Source organism: Xyrauchen texanus, chromosome 49 (assembly GCF_025860055.1).
Source record: "Xyrauchen texanus isolate HMW12.3.18 chromosome 49, RBS_HiC_50CHRs, whole genome shotgun sequence".
Lineage (NCBI taxonomy): Eukaryota > Metazoa > Chordata > Actinopteri > Cypriniformes > Catostomidae > Xyrauchen > Xyrauchen texanus.
The window spans coordinates 20,949,823-20,977,329 of NC_068324.1; the positions used below are offsets into that span (position 1 = coordinate 20,949,823).

Sequence of the window (27,507 nt, forward strand, 5' to 3'; positions counted from 1 at the left end):
TGTGTGTGTGTGTGTGTGTGTGTGTGTGTGTGTGTGTGTGTGTGTGTGTGTGTGTGTGTGTGTGTGTGTGTGTGTGTGTGTGTGTGTGTGTGTGTGTGGCCTACGCCCATCCCCACACGACAAACCGAACCGCCCCGATAGCTCAATTTCAATTCCTACTACGGCCAAGACTAAGCAAGTGAATATTAAATAGGTCTTGGTCACGTTTTTTTACTTGTAACTTTTATTTGTACATGTCATATTGATAATAATAAAAATCTTACACTATAAAATTAACAAAATTTCCAGAGAGAATACGTTGCATATTTTTAGTGCTAACATATTAGTTGGCAAAATGAGAAATTCGTTCAATCTCTTATGTATATGTGGTATTTGCCACTGTATACTATATATATATATATATATATATATATATATATATATATATATATATATATATATATATATATATATATATATATTTTTATATATATAAAAATAATATAATTATAATTTCAAACAAACAAATAACATATTTGAATGGTCTAAAATTCCCACGTGGGACGTGCCCTTCCCCGTATCCAGGAAGTACGTTCCGTTGCTATGCAAACTTTCGAAGACTAGCAGAACAGACATGCTAAAACACCGAATATAACACGTTGTTTAGACTCATAAGGTAAGACTTATATATAATTGGTAATATAATTAATCTGTCTGGAGGTACAAAGCAAATATATATTTTGACCAGTTTAATTTAAAAAAAGAATTGAATTGGCTGTTTCCCTAGAGTTGTTGCCAGCATTGCTATGGAACATGGAACGTTATTTATTTGGGGAGTTGACATGGCACATAATTCTACAAAGAAAAAAAGCCATTCATTTTTATTTACATTTTTACTTATATTTACACTATATTGCTGACAGAAAATTTGCCCATAATTATAAAATATATATAAAAAAATCTGTATTTTTCTAATAAATGTGTAATGTAATTTAATTTATATAAAGGTAAATTTATTCAGTCTTATATTGTGACCACTACACAAAGAGATAAGTAAAAACATTTTTTTAAATAAATAAATAATAATAATAAAAAGAAAATATATATATAAGCTTTACCTATTTGAATACATGCTTGCATGTGGGAGTTTCTCTGTTGGAAAAAAGTACCAAAATCATCTTGACCCCTTTTTAAAGTTCTGCAGGACCAAGGAAGGGTTAAAAGAAATGTTGTCCAGTCACCATTGTTGGATGTAATGCATTATTAAGTAATTCATTACTGTAAAAATGATTTTTTCTTTGAAAAAGTAATGTAAGGGATTACTCTACAGTTACTTCTGATGTAGTTGTGTTAAATAATGTATAGACTACTATAGAGCAATTCTATATAAAACTATAGTGAACTTAAAATCGAAATGTAATGTCTAATGTTAAAATGTATGTTTTCTAATTAAATGCAGCCCCCGTAAATTCTTTGGCCAGTTCATGAATAATATATTAGATTTTATATAATTTATTTGAAAGAATTATAAAGAACAATTTAATGTATATCATTGTATTTTCATCTGGTTGAGGTTGATAGGGGTTTTAGAAAGTAATTAGTAATATGTAATGCAATTACTTTTCAGTCAGAGTAATTAGTAAACTAATCTAATTACACTGTAGAGGATGTAATTAGTAGTTAGTAAAGAATTCCTTTTTTTAGAGTAACTTACCCAACACTGCTAGTCACAACATTTAAAAACTGAATGTTGAAAAAAATGTCCTTTATATAATACAATTTATTTTAATCTACAATCTTGATCTATAACTTGATTTCAGGTCAGGTAAAATAAATGTTACAAATGATGAGTGAAGCCTCGATAAAGAAGAGACCCATCTCAGCTTGCTCGATTGTGACTGAATTGAGTGGATCTGGTATATTAAACCCAACACCTGTTGACTCTGAGGAATCTGAACCTATGACAGTTGAACTGTGTCTTTCTCAAGAGATGTTGGTAGGATTTTAATGTTGAGATTAAACATTAAAAGTGTCCTTTGAATTAGGTGATATACAATTAAGAGCAAGAGTGCAAATTTCCTGCTTAGGTTTGATTGTTTTTCAGAAAATCCTCTCTGGTTCTGACAATCTACGGGAAGTGACCTCACTGGAAATATGTGTTGACACGCGACAAGACACTCTGGGCAACTTTGGTGAGATTGAAACACACGCTTTCATGGCCAGATGCACAGTTGAAGTCAGAAGTTTACATACAGACAAATACATTTAAACTCAGTTTTTCTGACATTTAATCGTAGAAAATATTCCCTGTCTTAGGTCAGTTAGGATCACGAATTTATTTTAAGAATGTGAAATGTCAGAATAATAGTAGAGAGAATTATTACATATTCTCTCTACTATATACATATTCTATTAAATTGAAGTCAGGGCTTTGTGATGGCCACTCCATTACCTTGACTTTGTTGTCCTTAAGCCATTTTGCCACAACTTTGGATGTATGCTTGGGGTCATTGTCCATTTGGAAGACCCATTTGTTTCTTTGATTGTGTTCTTTGTTCTCACCCTTTTTCCTCCAAACATTCGATGGTCATTATGGCCAAACATTTTTTGTTTCATCCGACCAGAGGACATTTCTCTAAAAAGTAAGATCTTTGTCCCCATGTGCACTTGCAAACTGTTGTCTGGCTTCTTTATGGTGGTTTTGGATCATTGGATTCTTCCTTTCGGAGCAGCCTTTCAGGTTATATCGATATATGACTTGTTTCACTGTGGATATAGATACTTGTTAACCAGTTTGACAAGTATCTATACTTGTCAAAACTGTTGTTCTGGGATCTTCACAAGGTCCTTTGCTGTTGTTCTGAGATTCATTTGCACTTTTCACACCAAACTACGTTCATCTCTAGGAGACAGAATGCGTCTTCTTCATGAGCAATATGATGGCTGCATGGTCCCATGGTGTTTATACATGTGTTATACATGTTTGTTAATTGCTCCCAAGGATGAACCAGACTTGTGGAGGTCCACAATTTTTTTTTTCTTAGCTCTGATTTCTTTTTATTTTCCTTTGATGTCAAGCAAACAGGCTCTGAGTTTGAAGGTAGGCCTTAAAATACATCTACAGGTACACCTCCAATTGACTCCAATTAGCATATCAGTAGCTAATTGGCTAACTGTCTAAAGGCTTGACATAATTTTCTGGAATTTTTCAAGCTGCTTAAAGGCACAGTTAACTTAGTGTATGAAAACTCACTGGAATAGTGATGTAGTCAATTAAAAGTGAAATAATCTGTCTGTAAACTATTGTTAGAAACATTACTTGTGTCATGCACAAAGTAGATGTCCTGACTCCTAAACAACTTGCCAAAACTATAGCTTGCTAGTATGAAATCTGTGGAGTGGTTAGAAAATGAGTTTTAATGACTTCAACCTAAGTGCATGTAAACTTCTGACTTCAACTGTATATATATATATATATGGGAAATAATCTAAAAATAAAACTATATAAAAAAATTGTCCTATATAGTTCATTTTTATATATAATATAATTTGAATGAATGTGTGTTTTAAAAAGCAAAAATCTGGGTTACAGTGTGCATTTACAATAGAAGTGAATGGGGTCAATCTGTAAACATTAAAAAACAAAGTGTTTAAAAAATATAGCCACAATAAAAAAACAATATGGGTGTTAACATTAGTGTGATAAAATAAAACCATATATGTGTCAAGTTCTATTCAAATATTACAACTTTGTTGTCATGGCAATGTAACGCCAGGAAACCCTGTAATCTGTTAAATGCCATAACACTGGTAAATCCCTGATGTTATCACACTAAAATCATGTTAACAAGTTTAATGTGGTCAACTAGTGGACATGGTGTTTCAATACTTTTCAAATGGTGTGTATTTTAGCATTTATCAACAGGCGCCATTTACTTCCATTGTTCCTTATTGTAACCATATTTTTTGCTTTTATTTAATAAACAAGGGACGAGTCAAAATTATTTTTGGTGGTAATCAACACTATTACATTCATCTTAAAAGATACATTAAAGCGCTCTTAACTTGAGCATGTTCCATGATAAGTAAAAGTAAAATACGCCCAGTCTGTTCTCCTTTAATGCACCCTACATCCGTCCTGTGTCAAAGGACACCTTGAAAGCCAAGGTTGTGTAATAAGTACTGAGACAAAACAGAGCTACATGGCTTCAGGAGTAACTTACATATATTTAGAGAATGTGATTTCAAATGACTGGGTGTGTTTGGACATATCGCTCTGATAGAGCATGAATGGGGACATCTGTAACGTCTGAGGAGCATTTCAGTTGTTTCCTCTCTTGTCTCACAGGTGTCTACTTGCCTAAGCTTGTGCAGCTGAAAATGAACAACAGTTTGATCTTTTCTCTTCGGTGAGACCCTTTATTTCCATATAAAAAATACTTTGTTACATCTATAAAGGAACAGTTTTAACATAATTTACTCACCATCATGTTGTTCCAAACACACATGACCTTCTTTCTTTTGTGGAATTCAAAAGGAAATGTTTCGTAGAAAGTATTGGCTGCTCTTTTTCCAACCTGGACTTATAGAATTACGTTACTATATCAAAATTTGTGCAAAATAATTTTTCCATGGCTCGTTTGTAAGTATCGTGGTGTGTACGTTTTCTGGTGAAATGAACACTAGAGGCGCTACAAGCCGAAATCAGAAAAAGTCTGGTATAGTAACATGATTTTATGAGACCTGGTTTGAACTATTCCTGAAGTCTAAAGTATATTAGCTTCTTATAAAACTGTACTTTATGTCAATGGCTGTCTCATAACTCTTAAGGCCAAGGGAGGATATGGGCGATTGACTGCATATGTTGGATTCACAGTATAATTTATACAGATGTCTTGAAACTCTCCAAAAGGAGGAGCGATTACAAACAGAGTTACTTAGTGAGCTCAAAGCTCGCTGGGGACTTGAGAGATGTGAAAACATTTCCTGCTTTGGGATGCTGAGTTGCTGGAGAAATAGGATCCAAGACACTGATAGCGGAAATAAATCAGTGAATGCTGCTGTAGAAGATGAGGGGAATGATTGCTTATTGTTCAGTGTTTCCTCAGGGACCTCGGAACCAGTCTTTCCCACCTGCAGGTCTTATGGCTGGCTCGTTGCGGTCTGACCGACCTGGAGGGAATTGCTTCTTTTGTGTCCTTAAAGGTATCAAACAAAGTTTAAAAGTGAATAGTTAAAAGGCTAAAAGAACAGTTCACAACAAAAGTGAAAATTCTGTTTTACTCGGAAATACATAAAATGGATTGCAATGCTGACTTGCTATCTTATATATCATATGTCATCCTTATTTTTTATAAACTTTGGTATCAAAGTCAAAGGGGCACTGACTTCATTAATAATAAATGTGTTATATATAGGAACTGTATGTACCGTACAACAACATATCAGATCTGAGCCCACTTGGCATTCTGGAACATCTAGAGCTGCTGGATCTGGAGGGGAACAATGTAGATGATCTGTCCCAAGTGTGGTATTTGGGCCATTTTGCAAAGCTCAGAACCCTTTCCCTAGAGGGAAACCCAGTGTGCACCACCTGCAGTCCAGGGGCATCAGAGGTAAAGGAAAAAGTGTTATTCCAATTCTAATTAGTCAATGAGCTACTTCCTAATTTGTTTTCCCACTGTTTTCTCTGTAGTTAGTAAATCATTGATTCAATTCACAAAAAATCAGTTACATAAAAGACTGTGCTACTGACATGAATGATACTTCAAATCATGTGGCTTGTTAAGGTGAGGTGTTGTAGTGCTATTACAATTTTCACCTAGTGGACAATTAAACATGCTTTAAAAACCCATAGACTGTATATTAAAGGAGGGTACCAAGCCATACTTAGAGACCAGAATATCATAGAGAGTTGGGTTGAACTCTTTTGATTGGGTCAGTAAGCAACCAACAAGAACTCCCTAACAACCACCTAGCAATTTCCTAACAACGCCCCAGCTACCACCCAGAATATCTTAGCAACCACCCAGAACATATTAGCAACCACTTAGCAATGCCCAACAACCACCTAAAACACCCTAGCAACCACAGAGAAATGCCCCAGCAACCACCCAGAACTGGCTAGTAACCAACTAGGAATGCCCTAGCAACCACCTTCCAACACCCTAGCAACCGCTAAGAACGATCTAACAGTCACCTAGCAATGCCCCAGCATCCACCCAGAACATCCTAGCAACGTATAGCAATGGTCTGGAAACCTCCCACAACACCCTAGCATCACAGTGGAGAGTTTTGTAAGAACTAACAGAAACACCTCAGCAACCACCCAGAACACCTAGCGACCACCTGCAGCCACCTAGCAATGCCCCAGCATTTACTCAGAACACCCTACCAACGCTATGGAAAACCACCCATACCACCCTAGCATCACGGTGGAAAGTTTTGCATGAGCAAACACCACACTCAATGCTGTCAACACATCAAGATTATTGTGGTTGCTTGATCCATTTTTAACATGACATCATGTCCAATACCACTAACTGCATGATGTATGACATTGATTTGAATGATTGTATGACATTGATTATTGAAAATTTATGGTAAGACAGCAGCAGATTAGGGGCAAGAGAGATGTATGTTTCTGCTTGATAAGGCTAAGTGTTTCTCTGTGGTTCAATGTTCTGTGCTGAACTCACTCTCTGTAGACCAGACTAATGGCCCTTGCAGATAATGACGGCTCCATAGGCCATCAAATTGCTATTACTTATATTTCAACTGCTTGATCTAATGCTGCCCTGCCCCATCCATTACAGATATTGCACATTAATATGCATGACATTAGAGATCTGAGATGGAAAAGTGAAAAGATAAATGAAAATGTTGGTGCTAATGTATTTCTGCATTGTGGTTCTTCACCCCTTTACATTTAGGCAGAACAAAACGTAAAGTTTATTTAAGAAATGTTCGGCAGACTTTTGTCAAGGTGCTGCAGGAAATATATTACAGTATGACACATACATTAATTAAAAGTTCAGTCATGAAACTCTACATGGTGCAAGCTGGTCTTTTGGCATGTAATCAACTTGCGTAATCTCTCTTTGTCTAACATTTAAATTGCCTCAGTTGTTTGCAGGTAAGCCGGTTTACTGCAGCTCGTTCCTAGAGTTTTCTCACAGAAACCCTCCTCCTCCCCAGCACCATTTGTCTAGTGCTGCTCAAGGATAGAATGCTTGTCTACTTATGCAGCAGCAGCATGTCTGTCTATAATACTTTAAAACTTTCTCAGAGAATTGTCATGACTGTACTGTATATTAAATATCAGATATTATATGACGTTTATCATATTTGATGTAAATATGAATAGGAAAGAATATGAAAGCAGCTTTTCTCATTTCAGTGTGGACAGACAAAAATATATGTCGATGGAAACTTAACGCTTTGCACCTTGTTTGGACATGGCGTAAGACAGTGAGGTGTAAGAGTTGTATATGCAAGCATATTGGTGCATATTGCCCCTTTGATCAAAACAATAATCCCATATTTTATTAAAACCCCATGCTATGCACACCATATAACAGGGTTGAAGACAGTGTTCCTCACACTCAGTTCATTTTCTCTAGCTGGTTTCTGCTGGTTTTTCTCTAGTTTGTTTTCAGTCAGCACCAGGAACTGGGGCAAGCCTGCAGTGAATGAATAAACTGCTTAGATTATGCATGAAGTGGTAAATTAAGGATGCCCTCATTTCTTTCTCTCTGTCATTGACTTGATCTATTTACCTCTTCACTATGAATTGGGTGTTTGCATGGCCTTTCACAGCAACAAGTATTGTATGAAAATCAATCTGGTTATCTTTCATTTATCGTTGTTTTTTGTTGGCATTTCAGACATGCTTTTAAAATTTGAGGTTGATTTGAGGTCTGATCTAAGATTTGATTTGGTGTATTTTGTGAACAGGAAGACTACAGCTACAGGTCTGCAGTCTGTGAGTTTATTCCTCAGCTAAGATATCTGGATGATATACCTGCTGATAAAGACAAACCTCAAATCTGTAGAACTCCCCTGGAGGACTGGACTCTTCTCAAAAAATCAATTAAAAACTGCTCTATTAATGACAGCCTGGAACAGACATATACAGGTAAACACAACCAATATCTGCCAGGACCGTTTTGTCCAATTTGAATCATCCCTTTAAAGCTATCCATCCACATCCCCATTTGTTTCAATGGCAGTTTTCCAGCTTGCGCCATAGTTTTGCAACCTGCTTGCTGTCATTTTTGTTCACATGTTCTCAGTTCTGGTCATGGAATTTTCTAAACTATAAGTGTATTCAGAAGCAGTTGGTTAAAGGATGATTTACTCAATCAGGGGAGAGATCTATCAGTGTATGCGGCATCAGACCCAGTTCTGCCCAGCTCCTGAGTCCGAGATCATCCTCCAGCAGTCTTTCAAGTCACTCTTGCAGTCCCAGACCTCTCACTTCCTGCACTGTTTTAAGACCAGGCTTGACTGACTCCAAACTAGCCATCCTGGAACACGAAGCCAGTGATCTAACAAATGGTAAGACTCTTACTTTGAAAGAAGAAAGAAAAATGGGCCGTTCACAGTGAAAACGTCCTTGTGCTAAAAAAGCAAGATGTAATGGCACGAAAAAAAAAAAATCTCACAGAAGACTCACAGCATGTGGAGACTCAAGCTACTTTCTGCAATCCACTCATAAATCACCACGCGCCCCATTGAGAGCGAGCACCACAAATCGCGACCACAAGGAGTTTACCCCATGTAACTCTACCCTCCCTAGCAACCGAGCCAATTTGGTTGCTGAGGAGACATGGCTGGAGTCACTCAGCATGCCCTGGATTCGAACTCACGACTCCAGGGGTGGTAGTCAGTGTCAATACTTGCTGAGGTACCCAGGCCCCCCAACCTATTTCTTTATAACTTGATACGGCATCTAAAAAGTATGGTGTTCCTGCGTGAGGCACTGAAAAAACTGAAAGATGCGGTATACATGTTAAAGATGTCCTTTTAATACATGTTTACATAGTAAAGCAATAAAAAAACAGCAGGGACGGATGCAATAATGTTTTTGGTCTACAAGGCCCCTTATTCATTTCTTGGAATTTTTTTCAATTGCATTTCTAGTAGGGATGTGCATGTTACCATTTTTAACATTCGGTTAATCGTTTTTTTCCTCTGGAGTCGGGTCACAGGAATAAAGAATATTTATTGTAAAGGAATTTTCTCAAACAATTCTCAAAACAGCAGCAAATAAAGTGCACAGTGAGCTATGAGTCTTAATAGCACAATACATACAGTACATCATAAAATGTTAAAATCTCACATTAAATTCAATTATTAGAAATCTTTAGAAATATTTCCACCTAGCAGGAAATTTTGGGGAAAAAATAAAGGCAACTTAAGACAAAAAAAAAAGTACTTTCAAAATTGGTCCGTCAAAGAAAGAGTAAATCAGACTGATACTAAAAACTTTTGACTATTCAAATTTCTTGTCCAAATTAAAGAATAGAACATTTCTGTTGCTCCAAACTCACACTTGTCAATCATCCATGGTCTGAAAACATCAAGACAGGACACGATGTCTGTTTAGTGCAAGTTTGCATAGGAAAACAATTTAAAAACAGCGTGAACAGACACAAAACACGTTCGATGTAAACAGCCCCCTAGAAAACTGACAACCTCAAAAAGATTTGGCCCGCGGGCCACCAGTTGAATAGGCCTGCTGTACAGTATGTATACTTCATGGTCAGGTTCACACATCCATGAGGCAACAAATGCAAATATTATCATGTGCATGGAGTCACACTGCTGCTATTAAATAACCTCTTCAGGGTGCTTTGATTTAAAATGGTGTAAAATCAAATGACATTAAACTTGTCTAATTATTGTATTATATATACACATCAGAGCAAAAAGGGAAAAACCATTTATCAAAATCCTTTGGTGGTGGTGTAGTGGGCTAAATCACATAACTGTTAATCAGAAGGTCACTAGTTCGATCCCCACGGCCACCACCAACAGTCAAAGATGCCTGTCCAGTGTGTGTCAGTATCACTGATCCATAGAAAAAAAGTGCAGATGCACGTGAACTGCCCCTAACTCGCCCTATACTTGAAAAACTGAACCAAACCCACACAGAATGCCCGATGGTTTGTTGGAACTTGTCGAGGTCGGGTTGCAGACCTGTTTTGCATGTGTAGAATAACCGAATAGTGATTTTGATATACAAATAAATGGTAAACCAAATGTCGACTATCCGTGCACATCCCTAATTTCTAGCCAGTATGAAAAATCTCTATAGCTGAAAGTCATGACATTCAATGAGTGAAGAGTTTATGTTTCTGCCTGTGCCACACATCACCACCTCAAGACCAGTGAACAACCATATTGAGGGCAGCGAACGGTAATTTGTTAGAAAGAAGTCACTGCAGCTGAATAGCTTGTCTTCTGACCTGACAATTGGCCTGACCTCCCAATGTTTCACAGTGGAATTTGTGATGGGTAATGTTTCTACAGGTGTCGGCAGTTTTCTCTGTGGGAATCCTCTACAGGCTGCTCGCGCACGAAGACAGAAATTAAAGGTGAATCCAAGAATCAGATATTAAGCAAAGACATTTAAGGAACATTTCACCCAAAAATGAAAATTCTGTCATAATTTACTCATTCCAAATCATATGACTTTCTTTATATTGTTTAGCACAAAATGTTTTTTTTTTTTATGAAAATAAAAATGTCATGAGCACAATAAGAGAAACATGTTCAAAGTGGCTCACAGTGGCGATCTTCAGCAAACTGCCACTTCAGTTCTTCACACAAAGCTATTATATGGATTCAATAGACTTGGAAAATGGTGCACAAGTTGTATGGACTACTTTTATGGTACTTTCATTGAGCTTTTTTGTCCGTTTTGGAGTGTGACAGCCTTATGCCTGTTCGGTCAGACACGAATGGTAGGCATCTGCTTACAGGCCACGTGAAGCAAATTTCGTCATCAGCAGGGTGCTCGAGCACAGAATGTGTGTGGCTCGGTATTTCAAATGGCCTAAACATACTTCACGCAAGTACACAAATGCAGATGCAAAAGCTTCGCCAATGCATGGCCAACATGTGGTCCCGTTGTAAATACATTACTTGCGCTCTTGCGTTGCTCTGGCGGTTACAAACCTTGGACCACAAGGGGGCGAAAGAGTTTTTTAGGCACCATGAAACCAGATGTGTGGAGTCAACATATCGACAGTTGAGGACTGTGCTTTTGTATTTGCTGAAAAGTTGACAGAAAAATGTGTTTGTATAATCTAACTTGTTCGGCAAGACTCTCCTCAAATCCGCTGTAGCGTCCTTTGCGACAACATTGAGAATACAGAGAGTACTAGCGTTCGTTATGAATTGCACTGACGCATTTCACAACACAACGATGTGTGAAATTGAGCTTGCGTAGCAAGATGCTTCTGCGTTCACATACTTACGTAGAGTATGTTTGGGCCATAACCACGTGTACTCTGCACACACAGCATGCGCATATGCCTGTATATGTACACTAAATAGTGTGTCCACAAGGTGGCAACACTCACAGTTAAGCATTTGCTGCACAAAGAAGTGCCAGAAGAAACTGTAATCAGTAAACAACAGGAGACAAAGGTGAAAACAACACAGTGGATGTGCACATCAAGCACATGTGTTTGAGGTCAGGAGAGACCTGAATTTGTTAACTCCAGTCTGAAGGAAAATTAAGACATATTTATGGGTCTAATATCCTGAAGAAAATTACTCCAGAATATCACAATCGCCTGTGTATTCACACACAGTCAAATGAAGCATACTTTGAAAAGCTGAGCGTTCGACTGTACACAGACGCTTAACATTTGTGTCAAAACCGAAGTATACTTTGGGCTTTAGTCCACATTCACTGTCATTTTAAGATTCACTGTCATTTTAAGCTTCAAAACCGAAGTATACTTTGGGCTTTAGTCCACATTCACTGTCATTTTAAGCTTTTATGGGGTAAACTATTCCTTTAAAGTTAACAAATTAAAGGGTTCTAGGGTTGCTTTGTTTGATTGTTATGTTTATACCTGTTTTTCAACCAATCAATTTAATTATTTCTCGCACTCTGTCTAGCTCCAAAACTCCCGTTCTCAAACCCGACCTAGCACAAGACTTGGTAGTTATATTCCTGAACACATGTATGACCACGAAGAGTCGAGCAGTCAAGATCGCAGTGTGGTTTTTGCTGAGCTCAGAAGCTGGAGAATAGAGCATGATAAGTACTGAACCATCTTCCACCAACACTCAAGCACACTTTTTATTTTAGTAGATACTAATGTGCGCTTTGATGGAAATTGTGTTTTTCTCTTGACTTGTGCCAGACGTCTCTTGTCTATTGAGAAGGACTGGCAGCCACAGGTAATGAAAATCCTCCACAGTGATGATGATGATGATGAAGGCAGCTACAATCATTGTTTTGGTAGTGATGACAACACTAGAGGGGAGGAAGAGGAACGTGAAAGGACTAACAGAGATACCTCTCCCAATTTGTTCTTTCAATCTACCTCACCAGGCACGTCACGTTGTTTTTCTCATTCACGCAATTTGGGTTGTGTGAAACAAACATTAATAGGTTGTGTATCCAAATTAAAGCTGCTGTAATTTCTGCGAAACTTAGCGTCTATCAAACGGAATTGCAAAAATAAGCAATGTTTTTAAAACAGCTCTCAATACGCCCCCCTGTCTACTGTTGGTCAAACAGTCAGATATACCCACCCCCAAATCACGGCATTGCTGAGTAATGTTGTTGGGGCAGGTCTAATTAGGTCACTCCAAACAAACACATGAATTGTCATTGTGCCACACAGAGACAGTGTTTACAGTTTTCGAGAAAATTAACCTATGAATCGCAATAGTTGTCTCAGCATGTTAAACTGGGTTATAAGAAATTATTTTAACACCGAAAAAGTTACATACTTCCGCATTAACTGTAGAAATAGTACATAATCCTTTTGTAACTCGCACACTGAGCATTTTGTACAGCGATATGTAGGATTTGATCGTATCATGTGCCTCTTTCAGATCAGTACAATCAGAGGTCGGAGTCTCCAGAGATATTCAGACTTTCCTCTTCATCAGACAGCACTATGTCTCCCTCACCCCCTCCGAATGCAGTAGAGCACTCTTGTGGTCGGAGGGTAGCACCAATCCGTGCAAGGAGACTCAGACCTCATAATAACACTGAAATCTATATGCCAATCCCGTCAGAGGAAACCCATGTGACTGATTCACGACCCATACAGACAAACTTGGGACCCCAGAGTACCATGATTGTAAAATCTCAGCTTGTGTCTCCTCAAATCCTGCACAAACCACAAAGACCATCCACTAGTTCTGTGGTCACCCCTCATAGAGCTCAATGGTATGTTCTCATCATGTAATTAAAGGATTAGTTAGCCCAAAATGTATTTTCTGTCATTTATTCACATTATTCCAAACACTTTTGACTTTTGACAAGTATATATTCTCCCATTTAGGTCAGAGGCTACTGTGAATCGTCGACAATCAGACAACCAACATAATCCAAACATACTTTCTAACAGATCTACAAAACTTTTACCCACACGTCCACAAACTGCCAGAGCTGCAATGCAGAGGCTGCCAGACCGAGCTCGAAGAAATGCCCATGTGGAATGATGGATTGTGGGTCTGACTAGGTCATTTATATCATCACTGCTGCAATTTGAGAGGGTTTCAGGAGTCGTTAGATTTCATGTGAAGTTAAGGAGTCTTTGTCGAAAAGTAATTTCGTGTGAATCCAATGTCCATATGGATATATTGAAATGTTGGAATTATCTAGGTCCCTCTTTTATTTTTGGATGCTGCATAATACATTTGGTCTTTTTTATAAAGTCAGTTTTTTTCTACAGAATCTTTGTACTTTAAAGATAATTTTAAGCCAACAAAAATGCAGTTAATGTTATGAGAAGACAACTAACAGTCAAGCCAATCACCTTTTAGATTTTAGTTCACTTAATTAATCCTGGGGTTTGACTAAGTACAATTATTTCATGTTGTCTCAATTAAAGGAAAGTTCTGGTTGAATACATGATTACCACTAAAAATTATTTAGGGTTGTCCAGGGTCCAGTCCATAAATGTAAAAAAAAAAACACAAAACGTGTAGCCCCAAGACTTAAACATTTAACTTGTTAACTTTATTTTAGTGTGATAAAATTGAAGATTTATACCGACGTTACGGTGCCATGACAACGAAGTTGTAATACTGGATATACATTTACAAAGATATGGTTAGTATGCGCATTTATTACACTAAAACGCTCTTTTCACCACTTTGAAACGGTCACGCTACATTTATCACTTTATCATTTACGTTGATGGGTCGCTAGAGGGCGCCACTTCCGTTTTGATATACCGTATGCTTGTTTTTCCCCCTCATATTTATTTTAAAGACACACACACACACACACACACTCCATGTTTAATTGACATATTTATCATGTTAGAAGGACTTTGTCATATTATATGATCTTCTGCACTTGATATGTGGACATAAAAATTTAGAAATATTGCATAGCTATGCATTAGCCCATGAGGTGATATTGATGTAAAATGACTCCTATGCTCTCCATATGTTGATGATGTATTATGGCAAAGCATCCCCCTGTCATGTTTTTAACATGTGTCGACTTGCATGTACAATGTGTGCAGACGCAGGTGCTAGACTGTTATTCCACCACATGTCTCTGAAGTATGCACAGATGACAACTCAGTGTGCTTTCACACTGGCAGTTTAGTTCGAAACAGAGCATGGTTCGCATGAAAAATTGGTAATGTGAAAGCTGTTATGCGGACCGGGGAGCGCACCGTGGTACAATCGCACTCTGAATCGGACTGCAGCAAACGTGCCCAGTGTGAAAGCCCCCTCAGATATCGGCATCTTGTGCTGCAAAACACCACAAAAGTAATCCATACGACTCCAGTGGCCTAGTTAATGGCTTCTGAAATGAACTGCTAGGTGTGTGTAATAAATAAATAAATATTTAAAACTTTTTGTACTTAAAAATGTTTGCTTCCAGCCAGCAATATGTTTGTACGCTGATGAACTGTAACTTTATTTAACCAATCAGGTTGTAAACTGGTCAACGAAAACCTCATTTGATTGGTTAAATGAAGCAGGTTGACCCAACTTACTCTTCGCGCTACAAAACTCTTGTGAGAAAGTCGTGCCAAAAGAGCGCCAACAAAAGAGAAGATGGAACAATGTGCAAGGGAGTAGATTTGGCTTTGGCTAGATTTGGGAAGGGGCGTACTTGCTTGTTTTGATTATTGGGGTTACCTCTCCCCCATCCCCCCTGGAATCTACGCCCCTGACAATGTGTATCCGATTTTTCTTGAATTGTATTTTATTTGATTGTATTAGTTTGTTAATTGTTTTGTAACAAACATAAATTATTTACACTTTTGCAATAGTTTATTTTTATACATACCAACTGATTCTACATTGTTAATACATTTTGCATTTCATGACAATCTTTCTTCGCTTGCATAATGCTGTTTGCAGGTTTGCATAGTTTTTGGCCATTTTTGGTGCAAAAACTGTGCCAAAATCTAAGTGCAAAAATATGAAGAATACAGATCAAATTTACTTTGTGTTAATGTGAAGTTGCAGATTCACAACACACAAATTACACTTATGCAAAGCTTTAAAATATTGCATGAACATTTTTATTTTTATTTATAAAACTTGATGTATAATAATAGATATATAATTGTAAAGGGGCGAAACCCGGCTTGACGATATAAATAATATCTTAATAAAAAAAATATTTTACAAAAAGACAAACACACAAAGGTGTCAGACAGCTGTAAATCTCTCTCTCTCTGTCACACTGCAACATCCAGTAGGCCTTTATCCCTCTCTGAGGCTTGATTTGCCTGATTAAGGGCGGAGTGTGTGGAATCACGACCCGTCCCTGCCCTCCACCCTGTCACAATAATCTATTAACTTTTAAAATAAATGTAAAATAACATGTATTTAATTATGCCAATAGATTATGTATAGTAAGGGTCGTATAAAGCCTGAGACCATTAATGAAATAGCTTTTTATTTTTTTCTCATTTAACACAAATCAACAAATCATGTTCATCATATCAGCGTGACAATTTGAGTGAAAAGTTTAATTGAACAAAAATAACAAATAATAATATTTATCCCCTTCATTAACAATGACTTGAGCTGGCATGAGCTCCAAAAGTTTGCACATAAACTGATATATTTTTTATAATTACACTTCAAATATTTAATTTGATTAGTAATCTGTTTCTCTACATATTTTTTATTAAAGGCTCTTGAGTCTTCAGAGATCGTATAGTACTTGACGAGGTCCAAATGGCAGTTGACGGTCATAGACATAATAAATACTATGTCTATGGTTGACGGTAAGCGGTTGCCTTGACAACAGAGCGCGACAAATCCCTCCTGGGACCTGTACTATGAAGCCGGTTTAGGTGGCTAGCCAGCTATGTTCCAGTTTAGCTTCCGCCAACCCTGGGTTTTAGGTACTATGAAAGTAGCTCGGCTTCAATCGGTGTTCGTTGCCATGGTATCTTACGCTGCACGGCTAACCTGCTCCGGGGCAGGTTATGTTCTGGTTTCAAGATCTCAGACTGAACTTTGACCAATCAGCTGTGAGCAAAGAAACATATAGGTGACGCAACTAATTCCCAGCGTCTGTTCTCTGCTGCAAAGGCTTCACCTTTTCTCCCAAATCCTGTGGACATCTCCGCGCAAATTGTTAGACGAGCACTTCGTAGAGAAAGAGTTTTTAGGGACAGACAAAAATCCATTTGACTTTCCCGATACTTACTTGTATGAAAGATACAGATTTTCCGCGGAAGGAATGTCTTATCTTTGTGAATTCTTCAGCAGCACATAACAAATGTGACTCGTCGAAGCCATGCCCTTACTGTACCGCAAATGGTATGTATTGCGTTGCGTTTTTTGGCAAGTGGTATATACTTGTATGCGGTCGGTGATGCAGAGAATCTAGGGAAAACACGGTCTGTCGGACCATTCGCAAGGTGGTCCTCGCTCTGCAGGGGTACATAAAATAGCTTCATTGTGTTCCCTGGACATTTATCGACCATGTCCATAAAAGAGGGATTTTATAAAATTGCCGGTAAGATATCTTGATTGGGTGACATCATATGAACAAATTTAACCTTTCACGTTCGTTTTTTTCTTCTGCAAAAAGCACATTTCATACTTAGAAATATATAATGCAATAGTCTACAGTAGCTGTTAAGAATGATTTTAAATATATATTTTTAATTCCTATGATAGGATTCCCTAGAGTCATAGGAGCAATAGACTGCACACATGTTGCAATCTCCACAGCTCTAGAACACAGGGACGGACTGGGGCTAAAAAACAGCCCTGGACTTTCTCCCAAATAGGCCCATCATCCGGCCATTCGCCACTAGCCGCGCAACAGACACTAGCCAGGATGTCCTGATAATATGCCACAATACTGTATCAGACAAGGTATTCACAGCAAGTAACATCTCAAAACCAATGATGATAATAATTGGGGTTGTTTATTAATGAAGCCTCAGCCTTCAAATAAAAACAAAAAATGTACAATACAATCACATCTGCATTGAAAATAAAATACAAGTAATTAAATGTCACTGGCTACAGAAACCTCAAATTACACAAACTTGTAATTATAAAACATATAGTTACTATATAGGCCTACTATAACTTATAACTATTCAAATATAATGTAAGCAAATTTAAAAGTGTAGTAGGCCTTATAAAACTAACTTTCTGTCATATTTGCTGAAACCGACCCTGTGTTCAAGTAGAACTACATGAAGCAGGTAATTAAAAAAAAAAAATCTGTCTCCTCTGGTACTACCTGCAGCCTAGTGTGATTTGCAGAAATCAACAGCTCCCTGTTCAGATGCACCCATCAGGGCCATAAGGGGTGTCTAACTGCGTGAAAACATTATGTGGTTGAAAACACTGAAAACTAAGTTGTGATATGACAGCGCTGAGCGCGTCCGTCTCTGGTTCAGCGCCAGCCAACGCGCGAAAGCACATTTAATATTAGCAGCTAATCACACTGGTGTGTGTGTGTGTGTGTGTGTGTGTGTGTGTGTGTGTGTGTGTGTGTGTGTGTGTGTGTGTGTGTGTGTGTGTGTGTGTGTGTGTGTGTGTGTGATCGTACGTACGTGCGAATGGGTTCATTTCGTCCTGGCTGCAGCTCATGTACAAAACTGTACATTTTTCTAAACTGACCTGCTTCCATTACAAATCTGACTGCGGCCGGGGACGAATCACAAACTGGCTAGTAGGCCGACTCTTCTTCCTCAGTTTTTTTTTTTTACACGTTGCATATAAGTGATCGTATTAGTGTCCCTACTGTTGGCTGTTCATATTGCTTTATTATACTTTTTTTTGTGCCGACGGACGGCCCTCGGTTGGACGGCCGTTCTGGACTTTTCCCGAACGCACAGATTGTCAGTCCGTCCCTGCTAGAACATGAGGCAGATTATGTGAACAGAAAGTCCTTTCACAGCCTTAATGTTCAGGTATTTGAAAAATGTGAAGTTATTTTTATTTGCATTGAGATCAATCTTTAAATAAGTAACTAACAGATAGGACAATTATTTACTGTACATTTCATCTGCAGATGACTTGTGATCATGAATGCATGATCACAAGTTTGGATGCCAAATGGCCTGGCTCAGTGCATGACTCACGAATTTTCCGTGAGTCTATTTTGTGTCAGCGCTTTGAGGAAGGCAAGTTAAAATTGGTACAGTACACTTTAAAGTTTTAATTTGAAAAGCTTACACAATTTTTCCCTTTTCTGTTCTATGACAGGGCTTTTTGATGGCCTGTTGGTAGGAGATCGAGGTTATGCATGCCAGAGGTTTTTGCTAAACCAGGGTCAAGATCGAGATGACCTTTGGCATCCTAAAGGCACGTTTCAACTGCCTTAGGCGTTTAAGAGTGTCACCAGAGCGGGCATCACAGATAGTGGCTGCATGTGCCATTCTGCACAATATAGCCACTATCAGAAAGGAGCGAGTACCACCACAAAACCAGCTTCTTCCTGATGAAATTGACCCCATCACAATTGACCACCCAGCTGGCGCAGCTGTCAGAGATGCAATCACAACACAATATTTTACTTAAAAGCACACTGACACTGCTGATAGGTCTCAAACTGTTTTATTGGTCATGTGGCTAGGGAGGAAAGGGAGAAAGAAAAAATGACATTAATAAACATTCATAGTGTTCATACAGGGTAACTTGGTTAAAAAAAAAAAAAAAAAAGTTCACATACTGAGATCTGTTTTTTCCAGCTGTTTGATCTCCAATTTATTTTTTTTAATTTGGAGCCTCCTCAGCTCACAGTCCAGCTCCTTCAGTGAACAGTCTAGTTCTAGACTCCTTTTGTAAAGGGCCCTGACTGAGTCTGTTTCCACCTGAAACAATTCCACCACAAACAATCATTACACGTTTTCTGGAGGTTGATCAAATCACAAAAAGTGGCGTGACTTCCTACAAACATAGGACTGACTGTAATTAAGGGTTTAAAGCATTACCTTGTTCACATTCCTTCTGAAGCCCATTGAGGTAGAGGCTTCAGTTTCTGGGGCAGGTTGTGAAAAATCCTACAATAAAAGAGATGTGTAAGAGCCAGTCATTTAATTATGACATTCAAATGTGTGCTATAATAAAAAGCCCAGTGCATTCACCTCAGCAACTGTCTCTGAAGACACAGACAGAGTGTCTTCATCATTTGGTTCACCCTATAAATTGAAGGCCAATTTAAATCAAAATTGTTATAAAGCAGGTTATGTTCATTGTGTTCTGTCTGGTGTACTGACCTCTGTGCAGGAGACTGTGTGCTGGCTTCAACAGGGACACTGTATTTCCCTCTACTGTGCAGAACATAGAGTCAGCCATATTTAACTTTTTTTTTAAAACATTAGTAATGCATTGCACACACATACCCAGTGTCACTTGCTTAGAGGAGCCAGCACCAGGGTCAGACTGTACAGCACTTGCAATCCCATCCATAATCGGCCGCCCCTTGTTGTTACTCAGTGCCAACTCCTCCGCCACAGTGTATTCTGGAGGAGGTGGCCCTCCCCCAGTTTTCCTTATGTCACACTTTTTTCTGTTTGCTGCAAACAAGTGTTTGTGATTAAATGTTCACAAAAGTAACAAAAGGTTTTGGTAAATACTCACCACTTTGAATTATATTTTTATATTTTGTTTTGATCTGCTGCCAAGAACTTAGCCTACGCATTAACGCAATCAGCAATCTTCCTCCAAGATTGTTCTCTTGCTTTGGCAGCAGATACAGTGTTACTGCGTGCTTGAAAAACACTCCTATATTCTTCATATTTCTGAATAATAATCTCTTGCTCCTGCGCGGAAAAATATATAGCTCTCGCTCTATCCATATCGAACGCGATTGGTTGTTCAGTGTCGACGTCACTCTTTTATGTGCATGCGCGTGTGGAGTAATCATAGCTTAAGGATCAAAGCCTGAGTTGACCGAGAAAGTTGATGAGCTGCGTCATGGTACCAATAAAGACTGATTGCATCGGTTTGGTTTTGTCGACTCAAAACCAATCCTGTAACCACGAGTTTGTTCAACTACCATCATGGTACAGGCCCCTGAACTTGTTGTCATGTCAAAAATGGAAATTTCAGTTATTGTCAACAATAAACAATTAATACTGCCATAAAAGTTGTAATTTCAATATTTACCCAAATTTCGAAAAAATAACCACCTAGAAAAAGAACAGTAAATAAATCTTGTATTATGTCGACGGGACGCTTGCGTAAAGTCTCTGATTGGTCGACAGGATTCCGACGTCAGGATTCGACCCAGTGTGTCGATCGATTAATTATTTGATTTCTAGGTGTTTTGCGTCGCGTTGTCGCTCGGCTGTCATAGCCACTTCAGCAGATTTACTTGACGAAATATTGTATGTGCAGAAATGGAAAGAGTATGTGGTAAGTACTGAATAGTTTGCTTACAAGTTTCGATAGAATCGCAGACAAATTAAGTTTGCAAATCATATTTCGCAATGCGGTGGATTCATGACGTGTTCTGCACTACAAACAAACATAAACTAAAGTGCAGCTAAACGATTTATGATTTTATTTATAATTTTTTTTGGACAAGATCTATGATCATGGTAGGCATTCCTGTACTCCATGGTCAAAGTAGTCTACCATCTAGCAACATGTCAAGCAAACATTTCACAATAAAGTTAGTGAGGTTCGATTTTCGAAAGGTTAGAACAACAGATATACCGTTGAAAATAAGTATGGAGAATGTAGACACTTTCTGGCTATCAAACGTCAGTGGAACATGTTCACAGTTGATGTAATAATGTGTATAGAAATAACCCACCACTGTCATTGTGGTTACAGTAATGATAGCATCGTAATGCTCGAGTTGTGATATTATGGATGTTGTCAGTGTCAGCTGTGCGGTTCACCTGTGTCTGGATATCTGCTCTTATGTTCATTATTTAGATATGAGAGAGTGATGGCCTTAATAGTGATCTCTCTAAACGACTGGCAGTATTTGTTCTTGTTTCTTACTTAAAGGGATAGTTATCCCAAAAAATTAAAATTCTCTCATCATTTACTCACCCTCATGCCATCCCAGATGTTTATGACTGTCTTCTGCAGCACACAAATTATGATTTTTAGAAGAATATTTCAGCTCTGCAGGTCCATATAGCAAGTTATTGTTGACCAGAACTTTGAAGGTCATAAAAGCACATAAAGGCAGCATAAAAGTAATCCATACAACTCCAGTGGTTTAATCCATGACTTCTGAAGCGATATGATAGGTGTGGGTGATACTTACGAATATTTAAGTCCTTTATTTTTAAATATAAATCTATTGCTAATCCGAACATATCTGTAGCGCATCGTTAAAATAAAAAAATAAAAAAAAAATTTCACAATTCCAACAGGGATAGGTATTGATACAGATTTCCCGTTTCGATTCCGATTCACAAGCTCTCGGATTGATTCAGAATTTGATTTGATTCGAAATCGATTTACACTACCGGTCAAAAGTTTAGGGTCACTTACTGTGGGAGATTTATCACCTTTTTCTCCCAATTTGGAATTCCCAATTCCCAATGTGCTCTAAGTCCTCGTAGTGGTGTAGTGACTCGTCTCAATCCGGGTGGTGGAGGACGAATCTCAGCTGCCTCCACATCTGAGACCATCAACTTGCGCATCTTGTCACGTGGCTTGTTGAGTGTGTTACCGTGGAGATATAGTGTGTATGGAGGCTTCACGCCACCCACCGTGGCATCCATGCACAACTCACAACCCACCCCACCGAGAGCGAACCACGTTATAGCGACCACGTCGAGGAGGTAACCCTATGTGACTCTACCCCCCCTAGCAACCAGGCCAATTTGGTTACTTGGTGTCACTAACAATTTTTTTTTTTTTTACATTTTAGAATAATATTAAAGTCATCTAAACTATGGAATAACAGAAATGAAAATATGGGCATTATGTTGTGACTAAACTGTGTTATATTTTAGCATCTTCAAAGTAGTCACCCTTTGTCTAGAATTTGCAGACATGAACTCTTGACATTTTCTCAAGCAACTTCTTGATGAATCACACTGAGATGATTTTTAAACAGTATTGAAGGAGTTCCCATCTATGTTGGACACTTATTGGCTGCTTTTCGTTATAATTTGGTCCAAGTCATCAAATTAAAAACGTTTTTTTTTAAATTACATTTTAATTTTGTAATTAAATAATTAAATGTGGTGGCACAATTATATTTTTGTCTACAACACTAATTTGAATCATTTAAGCATACACCTTCAGATCAAAAGATTTTTAAGATCATGAGAAACATTTCAGTCAAACTTTTGAACAGCACTGGATATGGGTACATTTAAGTTATAATGTCCACTTTGCTTACATATGAAAGAACTTCTCTCTCATATAATGCTGTTAATTATACAGGGGACCTTCTAACTAGGTACATTAGGAAAACATAATATTTTACTAATTATATTTTATTGTTTTTTCACTATATTGATCACATTTAGCATTTGAAAAATGAACAAATCCATGTATTTCACCAATTATATTGCAAATATTAAATTATGTTACATGTTTATTATTTACATACATAATTTGTTCTATTTACAAGTATTTACATTTATTAGTTGAACATGTGCTAAAACGGTACTGTCTCTTTAACAAAAACTAAATTTGTGTAAACAGTGCCTTTAAATGAGCACATGTTAACTAGAGAGGACTCGAATGGCTTTACCTCATCTGCGTGATGCATGATTAGAATTAAATGTTTATTTTTTGTAGTTTTTGATCAACAACTGACTGTAAAGAACAGAAATGTTATATAAAGAGACAGTATTCAACAACAAATGGGTTACGTGGATCTTGTCTTTGGACACACATTACACGGAACGAGTCAAACAAACTTTTACTCTCAACAAGTTTTAAAGGATCTCACTGCTGAACACTTCATGACTAAACTACACAATTACTTCTGAGTGAAATCTCCACATTTACCAGCCAGTGACTAATCACAGACATTTTTAGTCGAATTTGGTTGCAAATGTGAGTGATTTCCTCTCAATGTAGTAGAGGGTTGCGCATTGAGTGAAAGATCGACCTTGGGATTTAAGAATCAATATTGCGATTGCTCAAATGAAGATCGTAATTAGAGGTTGGGTAAAAAAAAATGTTTTTCTTATTATTCACAATCTTCATTTGAATTATCTGGAAATCGATTCTAAAATCCCAAGAACGATCTTTTACTCAACGTTTTCAATACGCATAAGGGGGAAGTGTCAAAAAATGCAAAGTGCCTGTTGTTGTGGCGTCAGCTATTTTCACTTTTTCTGCCAAATTCAAGAAACAAACAACAGAGACAAACATGCAAATCTAATCATTCCACTCCTTCAACGCCATACATTTTCTGTCATTGATAATGTATATAAAATACTTTTGTGAGCCTGTGTCACCTGGTATGTATGCCCTTCGTGATTGGCTGGCTTCAGGCATTTGTTGGGTGGACCCACGGTTTGACCTCTTTCTGACATTCCTTAGTCTTTCTTCGAAGAAGCCCGTGGCTGGGTAGTGTATCACTCCTCCATCCTTGATTAGCTTCCTGGCTTTTGTGTACCATATGTCCTGGGGGAAAAAAGAATTTTCATTATCCAAGAAGGACCTTTTTAATCTTTTACAAAGTTTTGCAATAGAGATAACACACCAATTAAGAGAAACAAGGGTTAAAACCAAAATGAAAGAAAATTATACACATTCAAATGTATTGTCTTGTATGACCCCTTCATCTCATTAGACACCATTGCTTATTAAGTACATTCACATCTTTGTAAGAAAAAGAAAAAAAGAAAAGTTTTTAAGTTTTTAATCAGCATCAATTTCCATGAACCAAGATAATAAAACTCACATAGCCACTGTCTGAATTATCATTCAGGGCCGGGAATGTCTGCACCAATGATAGCGCCAGGGCCTGTTTTATGCTTGTGGATGGCCTGTAAATATAAAAAAAAAAAAAAAAAAAAAAACACTTTCAGTAAATAAACAAGTGACACACAAATGTACAGCCTATACATTTACATTTCCATATATTTAAATATATCCAGAAGTAAGATAATCTGAAAATATCAGAGACATTGAATTTCAAATACTCAACCTAATACTTTCGCAATCATCGACAGAGAACCTGAACACAAAACCTACGTTTAAGTCTGTTGCCTAGCTTTAAAGGAGACCTATTGTGCTTTTCCAGTTTTTCAGACTTATAAATATGTTTTTGTGTTTTGTTGTCTGGGTCAGTTTTTCGGTTTCAAGACGTACTGTTGTATGGATGAAGTCGACATTTTTAATAGTAAACAAGCCAATTTTTGTACTTTTCATTTACTGGGTTTGACAACTTCCTTGAATATGAGCAGAAGCGTCTCTCCCACCTCCCCCTGGGCTGCTGCATGCAGCGGAAGCAGCAGCCTAAGGGGAGGGGCGAAGCACTAGATCTGAGAGCAAAGCAGGAAAAAACCAGAATGGAAGAATACATAGCCAGCTTGTATGCAATAGTAACATAGTTTTTTGTTGATCTAAACTTTCATATGTGCTCCACTGAGGTCCAATACCATACTAAAAGCCACTGAAATGAGCATAGTAGGGCCTCTTTAAGTTATATCAAATGTATCCTATATTTAACATACCTCTGTCCAAACCTCTCAATCAAAAAAGACACCAGAATTTGTGTCAGAGTGATCCTTTGTTTTCTATTGATGACTCCAGTGTCTTGAAGATTATTTATTATTTCTCTGCCACTGGACACTGCAGAAAGAACCTGTCGGATATCCTAAAATAAATGACAAGAATAGTTGTTGAGGTGAATCATTGCAATTTACCAATTTAACCCTGGGATACCAATTTTGGACATAAATGTGAATATTTTATATCCTGACCTGAAGTTTCATAGTCAAATATTAGTAAAAGGAAAAGGTGAACAAGTACTAAAAAAATATTTTCCTTTACCCAGAACAATAGCTATTGTGAGTGCCAAAGTTTAAACAGAGAAAAAAAAACACTTACAAGTGGTGGAACTGCTTCTAACACCAACACCTGATTTGCCGATTCTTCCAGGGGGCATATGAGGTCAGCATCATGGTTTCTGGATTCATTAGAAGTCGAAGGTTGAGGTGACGCAGCAGCTGCCGGAGCATTAGAACCCTTCTGCAGAAAATAAAATATAAGTCATATTTTAAGATCCAATGGGTTTGGCTACCTGTGTACAGGCACAAATAAAAAAAATATTACTTTGTCAGCAGTACACTCTTGTCTTAAAGGCGCTATCAGCTATCCCGGTTGGTGTAACCTCTTGTTAATGTTTGAATTATTATCAAACAAAATGGAGGCTAGCTAGACCCTCCCTCCTCCTCATCCGCGCAATAACCCCCCAAACCCCACCCCACATCATTCTTGTCGGTTATGGCTGTTTCGTGATACGAGATGCTCTGTTTGTTGCTCAGTTTGTTTTTTCTGCGTTTGTGGCTGTCTGCAGAGACCGCATTTCTGTACAGTGTTGTTCAGGGGACAGGCAGCTAGCGGATAGTGAGATGTTTGCGGTATGTGAAAAAAAAAAAGTGTGACATTACTGATAGCACCTTTAAGTGACCAGTGCATCATAGATCAAGGTGAGTGTCATAGGGTTGTGTATAGTGTTTAGTTAAAAAATATATATATATAATAAAAAAATAAAAAAAAACTCACTTTTACTTAGTCCAATTTATCCAATCTCAGTAGTTCAAGTAGTGTCCCCTCCAAGTTGTTTAAATATTTGTCATTCATTGAGTGATTGGGGTGATACTGATCATCTTCCAATGAGGCAGAATTACTTAAGACTAACTTAATTTGGTTGGTGTGTTCTCACGTCAACAAAGCCGTGTCAACATTGGCAGTGGCTGTTCACATGCTTAACTGCAGTCTAAAAAAGTCTGTAGCGCAGAGAGATGTAAGAAGTGTCATCATGTTCTCTGTATGACTTGACTGCATGTAATGGATGATGATCAAGTAGCTCTTCCACATCAATAGCTAAAAAATCCTTAGTGGGGATCACACTGTACGCAAAAAGATGTTTTTCAAACCCCAGTGTTTCCCACTTCTGCACAAGAAGCTTTATTCTCAAGTTGCCCATTTGCTCAAGAACCAAAATGGTTTTTATAAGCCCAAACTGAGGGTCCCCATCTTTGTCATAGGACATAAACACTATCATGCCTGATCTATAAGTGGTACCCTTGACCGTGACCCTGGCCGGTACGTACAGCTCTGTGAAAAGTGGGAGCCCTATCAGACCACTTTGGATCTCTTTATAGCCTTCGAGGTTGGCTAAAAATGTTGTGGATCCAGGTCCAATTTCTGTGTTGTGACTTAACAAAGACCCACTCATGAAACTGTAGCACTGCATAATCTGGTGTCTGAATGCCATTGTTTTACAGATGTTTCGGAAGTTGCAGGTGACATGACTGACAAGTTTGAAGAACCCATGTTTGCCTTCAAAACGCATTGACCAAAGGTGTATCAAGGGTCCGAGTTTTTTAAACACCTTTGGATAATGGAGCATGAAATGATGTTTTGGACGCAGATGTAAATGAGGATAGAGCTCCAAGAAAAGAGAGTGGTGGTCTTCAATGATTTTTCTCAGGTAGCGTGTTGCTGCAAGAGTAACAGATGGTGAGAAGATGATCTCCATGGACATGAGTAAAAGTAGGAGAAGCTCCCATTCCTTGGAATCAGTGGGGATCAGGTCACCTATCAGTAAAGGCAGTAAACGAAGTAGGCACCACATCTGAGCTGCAGACTATATTCTTGAGATCACTCTTGCTTATTATTGATGGCTTGTTTCCCACATCAGAAAAGCCA

At 37.9% G+C, this 27,507-nt stretch overlaps 2 protein-coding genes across 5 annotated transcripts in view; one reads left to right on the forward strand and one right to left on the reverse strand.

The window, feature by feature from the left end:
• The first annotated feature begins 594 nt into the window (after positions 1–594).
• LOC127640687 (leucine-rich repeat-containing protein 56-like) lies at positions 595–15,366 on the forward strand. The gene is made up of 13 exons (XM_052123381.1): positions 595–655; positions 1,800–1,975; positions 2,084–2,171; positions 4,328–4,388; positions 5,088–5,184; positions 5,397–5,594; positions 7,936–8,116; positions 8,347–8,538; positions 10,516–10,580; positions 12,118–12,263; positions 12,366–12,556; positions 13,066–13,405; positions 13,521–15,366. The coding sequence occupies exons 2-13, from the start codon at positions 1,814–1,816 to the stop codon at positions 13,678–13,680; spliced, it is 1,881 nt and encodes a 626-aa protein (XP_051979341.1). The 5' UTR covers positions 595–655; positions 1,800–1,813; the 3' UTR covers positions 13,681–15,366.
• Positions 15,367–17,604: 2,238 nt separating this feature from the next.
• Positions 17,605–27,507, reverse strand: part of LOC127640673 (uncharacterized) — a 43,832-nt gene continuing 33,929 nt past the window's right edge. Inside the window, exons 3-12 of one of the 4 annotated variants that reach the window (XM_052123369.1) lie at positions 25,681–25,821; positions 25,305–25,447; positions 24,530–24,614; positions 24,081–24,249; positions 20,037–20,210; positions 19,911–19,961; positions 19,779–19,832; positions 19,626–19,694; positions 19,364–19,505; positions 17,605–19,263 (exon numbers count right to left, since the gene is read on the reverse strand). In XM_052123369.1, the coding sequence (XP_051979329.1) occupies positions 19,828–19,832; positions 19,911–19,961; positions 20,037–20,210; positions 24,081–24,249; positions 24,530–24,614; positions 25,305–25,447; positions 25,681–25,821 (768 nt within the window). In that variant the 3' untranslated portion in view covers positions 17,605–19,263; positions 19,364–19,505; positions 19,626–19,694; positions 19,779–19,827. Of the gene's footprint in view, positions 19,264–19,363; positions 19,506–19,625; positions 19,695–19,778; positions 19,833–19,910; positions 19,965–20,036; positions 20,211–24,080; positions 24,250–24,529; positions 24,615–25,304; positions 25,448–25,680; positions 25,822–27,507 lie in introns of all 4 variants that reach the window. The other 3 variants (XM_052123368.1, XM_052123366.1, XM_052123367.1) reach the window with 3 other exon arrangements.

Bases quoted from the DNA above. Each gene is read 5' to 3' on its own strand.
- LOC127640687 (XM_052123381.1), top strand. From the start codon at position 1,814: ATGTTACAAATGATGAGTGAAGCCTCGATAAAGAAGAGACCCATCTCA. The intron at 1,976-2,083 runs GTAGGATTTTAA...ATTGTTTTTCAG, and splicing joins GTCTTTCTCAAGAGATGTTG to AAAATCCTCTCTGGTTCTGA. The intron at 10,581-12,117 runs GTGAATCCAAGA...CACTCTGTCTAG, and splicing joins CACGAAGACAGAAATTAAAG to CTCCAAAACTCCCGTTCTCA.